Below are 8,124 nucleotides of genomic sequence, written 5' to 3' on the forward strand. Positions count from 1 at the left end.
AGGCTGATGTTCTTACTAAGGATGTACCTTAATTTGATTTAAAGTCATTTGTACTATTTAAAAAAGGATATAGTTTTATGATTTTATATTTAATTTAGAAAAACAGTTCCTCAACTTTTTCATATTCTTTGGAAGTTTCTTGCAGATTTTTAACCCATAAGTCCTACATATTTCACTCTGGGAAAAGCTGGACTTTGCATAAGACGGGATAAAGTGGAGCCATGAACGACCACACACACAACACCTGAGAGCCAGGCGAGAGACAGCTCTCCTGGGGCCTTGCAGTGTCAGGATTTCAGACACACACACAGGCTACGCCAAGATGCTCTTGAACACCCTTGACTGAGAGTGTGCCTTCCCCAGCCCGGCAGGTGATGGGGTTCACAGCTCCCAGAAGAAGGGACGCCTGGGCTCAGCCCTCTGCCTTATCCTCAGCTCTAGCAGCACCTCCAACCTGCCCGCGCCCCCTGCGACAGCTCTACTGCCAGTCCAGGAAACCTGTGCCTGCCAAAACCAGCAGCACTCCAGCTGAATCATCCTACACTGGCATTTGCCACCTTCAGCCAAGGTGGGCCACCCTGCTACGGGGAGCTCCTGCCACCCCGTCTGCTGCTGGCCCTCCACGGACCATCAGCTGGGCTTGGCTTTGCTGCTGATGGCAGATACCCAGCCATCTTCAGAGCATCACTCTGGAGCGGCAGCAGAGCACAAAAATAACACAGCTGCATGTGTTTTGGTAAAAAGAGGCAATTTTGGCTGGGAGTTGTGGGGAGCTGAGCAGGATGCTCGGGTGAGCAGTGTAACAGTTAGTGGCTACAAACACCTTGAGGGAAACAAAGCAAAAGTGACGCTGCTGAGAAAATCAGAAAGAAAATAGGAAAGCAGCACCCCAGTATTGCTGGTAGCAACACACCCAGCCAGGCAAGCACTGGGGCCAGTCCAGAGCCACTTGCAGCTCCCTCACAGGGTTCATGGGGGGCCCATCAAAAAAAATGTGGTTTTACAGAGCGTTGTAGGGCAGGGGTTCAGCCCCAGCCTCCGTGCCGGCTGCTCTGTGTCTTTCAGGGAGTTATACTCTATTTTCAATCAGGTAAATTACTGTTTTCAATGTAAAGCCCTGACAGTTTGCCAAAGTACTCCTGGGTTAATTTTTTAATTGATTTTTTTTGAAGATTCTAAAATTAATCCTACTTGCAAACAACTGTTTCCAGGAAGCCTCATTAACCAAAATACAATCTCCACTATCAAGTGCACGCATGACTGTGATACGTAATCCTATTCACTCACACAACCCTCCTCCCCGACTCTACTTGTGCTAAAGTATTAATTAAACACACTTTTATGGATGGTTAAGTATCTGCAATCTTTGGTCACAGATCTGACCTCCTCAATTATTGGAAGCAGCCACCAGATTATAGCCCACACTTTATGTAATGTACACAGCAGCAATAAATCTCTATGAGAGCAATCCATAATTTACCATGATAACCTTTGCAGAGTCAATAGAAATAAAAGACAAAACTGCCCAGAATAATATATTGGAATAGTAATTGTAATAAGTTGAAAAACCGCAAGACCTGCCTTCATTTGAGGAAGAAATCTTCCCTTGTCTGTTAGGGAACAGATTTTTAATTGAAAACATCAAATCAGCTCTTCATAAACCACAGCAGGATCCAAACAGGCCTAAAGGAAGCTGGCTGAGGCATTGGATGATTTTGGTGGCTCTCAAGGGGATGGGATCATTCCTTCTCTGCTACTTATGTTTTCTCCCTTTCAAGATCTGCACAGTCTATTTGCTCCTGTCTGCTGCTCTGACAGTAACTGCTTGGCTTTTATTCTGTTATCAAGAGAAAAGGTGATTCCTAAATCACAATCTACTTCATAGCCTAGCTGCTAGTAAATAGGCTACTGCACTCTGCTGCCCATCTAGGAAGAGTTTAGGATTAAAAGAAATATTCCACTATAGCAAAAAGTTGCTGGACTAATGTAACTCTGGACCTATCCAGATTCTATCTCAGGGAGCAAATGAAATGTGTTTACATAAGACAAATGTAAAAGCATTTAAAGTTTATTAGGAAGAGAACAGCTTAATATTTTAGGGGATGAGTGGGATACCTGGTCCCTGGACAAGGTGGGAAGCACCAGAAGAAATGCTTATTTGGGTTACAACAACATACATTGGGCCTGCCTTGCAAACACTTCTTTTCTTGCTGTAAACTGAAGGAAGACTTAAAAATTTAGGGATAGATCCTCAATATCTGCAAACTTCAGCAAAGTTCCAGCAGTCTGCAGCCAAGAAAACTGAATCCCCTAGGAAAAGCTGTGTGGGGTACAGGCAGGCTCTTGCAGGGACCTGTTTCCTGCTACCCAGGCCAGCTGGGTCCGGTGTGAGGATACGGCACTGATTCCTACAAACAGTACCGAGTTTCATACTCCACAATCCGTCAATTTTTCATAACACCAGTTTTACATCCTACTCCTCTTGTGAACAAATGACCGGATTAAGGATGGGTTTATAGATTCTTTTAAATTTTATCCCTTTAAAGGTTAAAACCTGAACCTGAAGTAAACCAAATTACATTCTGTCCTCACTTGCCGATGGCTAAAGCAGAACAATGTCTGAAACAAATGCAGCAGTGCCGGCTCCCAGGAGCAACACCAGCACCGACTGTCTGCTGCAATGTCAAGACATTATTTTCTGAAGTTCTGATAGAGATGGTGATGGGAAAAGACAGCTTTTGTAATGAAGCCTTTAGTTTAATCATTCAGATAGCAATACTTAGAAACATGAGAACATACAGAATTACTAAAGCTGATTTAAACCGAGAAGGAAAAACTTTACAGGAAGAAGACGGGAATAGTCCTCCAGCAGCATGAAGCCTTTTCCTAAAAACCTCTATTGCCATTTTAGAAGCACAAAATCCACTTTCTGGGCCATCATCCACAACAGAGCCCTAACACACAGAACGCCAGAACCTGGCTGTTTTACGGGCAGACACATCGAACTCAAGCTCAGCTGCAGGACATATCCCTGAACACATACACAAAGACCAGGAGCTGCTCCCTCCAAAGCCCATGACCCAGAAAAAGGAAGAGACATTTTTCCATCAGATATTAGGATTTGACTGCTGGAAGAGTAAAGCCAAACCTAGAGGATGAGGAGACTGGAAAAGCAGCTCCTCCAGCAAATTTAGAGCGAAGCAGGAGCTTCCTGCCAAGCATCTCTCCCCCTTCCCACTGCTTTTCCCTTCGGCTTGGACAGAACAGTGTCCAGGTATTTCAGAAACTGGGCTCCAATTTGTCAGGAAAAAAGCATGTGTAGGTGCCTGCACAATACCTGCAACATACTTTAGAAGTGAGAGAGGCCACAAACTTCTCCATGAGGAGAGGAGGAACTCACCAGAGGTGACATAGATCCATTGGGCAGATATGGATCTGAGAGCATCAGGAAAGGGTAACCGGAATATGCAGATCCTTTATACATCCCTGGGTCCTGATGTTTCATACCTGCTGAAATCAATGTTCCCTGTAAAAATTCATCTTATGACAGGTGATTCCCCTGCCTGTTGGGGGTCCCCAAAGAGGTTACAGCATGTTGTGGGAGTCTTTTTGTTCCCATACTCCTCAGAGAAGGTGTTTGGGAGTGCCAGGGTCCCCCATGAGTGCGGACTCCCACAGTGGGGACACTGGGAAGCCTCGGTGCTGTCAGGAGTAGCTTTCCAGCTGGGAGCTGTGGTGGCCAGGCTGGCATCCCTCACTCCCAGGGGTGACAGGGTGACGGGCTGGGGAACCGGGGGGTCACCACCCCGGGGAGGGTGAGCAGTAGACGGGGCGCACTGGGGGAGACCGGCAGGAACCGGGAATGAGGAGAGGGGGGACACACAGACACGCGGAGGTTGCTGTGACTAACCATCATCCATGTGGTCCGGGAGCTTCTCCTGGTACACCCTCTGCGGATCCTGCACTCGCCGGAGGGCCTGCACGGGGAGGAGAGAGAGGGGCAGCGCGGGGGCGTGGGGCGTGGGCCGCGGCGGGGCGGGGGGCGCGGGGCCGCCGTGCGGGGCCGGTCCGGCCCGGCTCGGCTCACCTCGGGATCGGCGGCGGCGGCGGCCGGGCTGCCGCTGCCTTCGGACTCGTTCACCAGCGAGGACTTGAGGTCGGCCAGGTCGCGCTCGGTGAAGGCGTTCTCGGGGATCTTCTCCTCCTGCTCGCCCTCGTCCTTGAAGGCCAGCATCTCGTCCGTGGCGCCCAGGTCGTCGCCGCCGCCGCTGCCCAGCTGCGGCATTTTCCTCCCGCCGCTCCCTCCCCGCCGCGCAGCAACTTTCCCGGGGAGTATTGTTCTCCCGGATCAAGCCCTTCGCAGTTATTACTTTTTTTCTCTCCCTCAATTATTTTCTTTCCTCCTCTTAAAAAAAAAAAAAAAAAAAAAAAAAAAAAAAAGCAGCTCTCTCTTGAATTTTTTCTTTTTAAAGTTTTTTCCTCCTTTCCTTTTAACTTTTAAACTTTTTTTTCCCTTTAATTTTGTTTCCCCCCTTTCCAAATTCCCTTTAAATCCTTCCTTTAGAAAAAAATAATTAGAATTGCTTTTCCCTCTTCACTCTTTTCCTTCCCCCCCCTTCTTCCCTCCCCGGTCCGGCGGCTCGCGGGGGGCTCGGCAGGCTGCGGGCGGGCAGGCGTCGCGGGATGCCGGGCTCCACGGGCCCCCCCGTGCCGCCGCCGCCCCCCCGCCCTCCGAGCCCCGGGAAGTTTGGCTGGAGCAGCGGGCGCCGGCGGCTGGCGGAGCACGGAGCGCCCGGTCCGACTGCGAGCGCGGCGGCGCGGCGGGCGAGCGCTGCGACATCAAAGCGGCCGCCGGGTGATTGGCAGCGCCGGGGCGGGGCCGGGGGCGGGCACACAGAGGGACACAGACACAGGGACACACAGACGCAGACAGAGGCGTGCACACGCCTGTGAACACACAGAGACACATACAGACATGCACACCGCACACACGCTCCGACGCCAAGTCCCTGCAGCAAGGGCACAGCCGGCCCGACGCCGTCCCCCCGACCGCGCTACAGCGGAGTGACCTCCTCCCGGCCCGGCTGCGGGGTGGAGGGGTATGGGGGTGCGGGGTGGCCCGAGGGTGGGCAGCACCGGGGGCTTGGTGCAGCCCCGGGTGTGTGTGCGCATCTGTGACACACACGGGTATGCACGTGCATCTCTGCTCGCACATCTGCACACACACCTGTGCCTACCTGTGTGCACACATGCCTGCACACAGGGACATGCCTGCACACACATCTGAGCACACACACACACGCCCCGTGCACACCCGTGCACATCGTCCACATTCCTGCCCACGCTTGTGTGCATGCACATCCGCACACGCACCGTGGCACAAGCCCGCCTGCACCCACTCCTGCATGCCCACAGCTGTGCGTGCACCTGCACATGCCATCACTTACACACACACAGCTGCATGCACACACGTCACACACATCCACACATAAGTCTATGTGCACACGTCCATGTGTGCACAGTCCATACACACGCATCAGCACGTGTCAGGGTCTGCAGGGCCCCACACATGTCTCTACAGGTGCCTGGGTGTACAGCTACACACACACCTGTATACACACACAGCATGCACAGCTGCACATCTGGCACACACGAGCACTCACATAAAAGCACACGGCAGTGGGATCCACGCAGAGCCCCAAACACGTCAGCACAAAAGAACACACAACTGCACACATCAGCATGCACAGCTACACATCTGGCATGCACAGACATCTGTACACACACATCTGCACACACAAGCACATCTGCATGCTCACATTTGCCTATGGAGCTACAAGCACAGATCAGCAGCACATGACTAAACACAGAGGACAGAAGGCCATCCGTGGAGCTGCAGACACACATCAGCACGTGTGTGCACACAGACACATCAGCTCATTCGTGTGTGCACACACAAGAACACATCAACACGTGTGCATACGCTGAGATATCAGGACATGTGTGTGCGCACAGAGAGACATGCATGAAGGCATATGCACGTGTACACAGTAAGACATCAGGATGTGTATGTATGCACACAGACACACCTCAGCACCGTTTATGTGGGTGCTGAAACACATCAGGACGTGTGTACAAACACACACTGCGACATCAGGACACGTGTGTGTGCACAGACGCACATGAACACACACATGCACACACTGTGACATCAGGACATGCATGTGTGCACACACTGAGACACATCAGGACACATATGTCTGAGCACAGGCACACACAGCACACGTGTACACACACACCCCCACAGCAGGTGCCCCTTCCCAGCTGTGGGTGCAGACACACCCGTGTCACACATGGGTGCCACTGGCCGCCCGCCGTGCACACCCTGGGCACGGGTGATGCCCCGCCATCGCGACCTCAGCCCCTTTGGAGCACAGACATGATGTGGGGTGGCAGAAAATTATTAGTTTTCCTGCCTGGCCCCGAGGGTCAGGAAACAAGAAATTACCATCTTCGCAGCCCATTTTGAAGGCACTAGACACTTGTGTGTTGGCGTCGGAGGGTTTTTTAAGCAGTTCCCATGGAAAAGGAAACTCCCCATCTCTTCTGATCACACATGACAGGTCCTGTGCATGTCTCCAGTAGCTTAAAACAACACACCGATATTTATTTTCCTTAATTAAGATTGCATAAGATAGCCCTGGGTCCTGGAGACTTTGCTACAGACTGTAATGACGCCATGTAAATTGTTTTTTATGACCCAATATACAACATATTGTCACATTCAGCCCTTGAATAGGAAGCTAAAAATCTTGGTCCCTATTTTTCTTGTTAATTAGGGTATTATTACTAGGGATATAATCTCATTACTTTTTGGGGAGGAGAAGAACTAGTTGGAGCCACTTTGAAAAGTACTTGAATATATTTAAATGGAGCAAAATCTGTCTTTCTGCTAATTGCTGATTTTGCATGACACAGAATTATTGTTCTGATTTCGGGGCATGGTTGATGCTGGGCTGAAGAAGATGGAAGAGGGGAAGGATGCTGTTTGCTTTTTTCCTGCTCAGTTTTCTCCTCCAAATGAATGAGCTGCCCCATAGGAAACTCTGTCGGCAAATTTCCATTCTTTTAAACATCCCAAAAATAAAACAAGATGCAGCCACTTTGAGGAATAATCATTTGAATGAAATATTTGCTACTTTAAGATTTTTTTTTTCTTCTTCTTTCAGATGATCGTCTTGTTTTGCATGTGAAAAAAATCGTCTGAGATTTACAGCCCTCCCAAATGGAGATAAAGCCTTGGCAATGAGTTGGAAACCTGTTGTAATCTGTGATCCAGGAAACAAAGAGCCTCATTAATGCAGAGACTTTGGTGAGCCTTTGATGTTAGCTAGCATAGCATTCACTCTCAGTTCCATTTGCATTTAAACATTCATAAAAACATCATCTCTGCTTCCTTTGCCTTAAGCAATTTAGGAGTAAAGTATAGCTTCTATTTAAAGAAACCCACTGTGGTGAGGCTTAGAATACAAATATCACATAATCTTCAAGCAGAGCAAATATTTTATCCTACATTTCTGGTGGGCACATTTAATAATATTATGTGTAAGACCCAAAATAAAAGATCCATCTTACTTTCATTAACCTTACACCACATATTCAAGTCAAAAGAGAAAATGGGCCCTGTTAATTCTAAATATACTACATACCAATTTGTGGAAGGAAGAGAATCCACAAGATTTTACATTATTGACAAGAGCTAAATTTTTGAAAACTGGATGCCAACAGCAAGGTGCCTAAATCTGTATTTAGGGACACAACACTGAAAACTGTGAACAAGGTCAGATTTTTTTTTTTTTTTCTGAACTGCAGAATCTTCATCCTGGTTTGAAAATGGAATAGAAAAAGGATTTTTTAAAATTATTTTTAATTTTTCTTTTTAACAGAATCAGAGAAGTAAAAAAAAAAAAAAAAAAAAAAGAGTAAACCTAACTTGTGAAGGTTTTCTTCCAAGAGAAGGCACTGTTGCTCCCAGATGGCATCCTGAGGGAGTGGCAGCATGTGGGGAATTTGGGGAATCACTTAGAAAGCAAAGGCCTGTCTATCTTATTATCTTTTTAAGTA

The 8,124-nt window shown here is 48.5% G+C and overlaps 1 protein-coding gene across 5 annotated transcripts in view; it reads right to left on the reverse strand.

Moving 5' to 3' along the window:
* The window catches only part of TCF7 (transcription factor 7), a 72,918-nt gene extending 68,492 nt beyond the window's left edge, over nt 1-4,426 (reverse strand). For 2 of the 5 annotated variants that reach the window (XM_039559373.1, XM_039559371.1), the window contains exons 1-3: nt 4,088-4,285; nt 3,911-3,977; nt 3,401-3,507 (exon numbers count right to left, since the gene is read on the reverse strand). In XM_039559373.1, coding sequence (XP_039415307.1) covers nt 3,401-3,507; nt 3,911-3,977; nt 4,088-4,285 — 372 coding nt within the window. Of the gene's footprint in view, nt 1-3,400; nt 3,511-3,910; nt 3,978-4,087 lie in introns of all 5 variants that reach the window. The other 3 variants (XM_039559372.1, XM_039559370.1, XM_039559374.1) reach the window with 2 other exon arrangements.
* Between the last annotated feature and the right edge of the window lie 3,698 nt (nt 4,427-8,124).

The sequence above is a fragment of the Corvus cornix genome, chromosome 13 (assembly GCF_000738735.6).
Source record: "Corvus cornix cornix isolate S_Up_H32 chromosome 13, ASM73873v5, whole genome shotgun sequence".
NCBI lineage: Eukaryota > Metazoa > Chordata > Aves > Passeriformes > Corvidae > Corvus > Corvus cornix.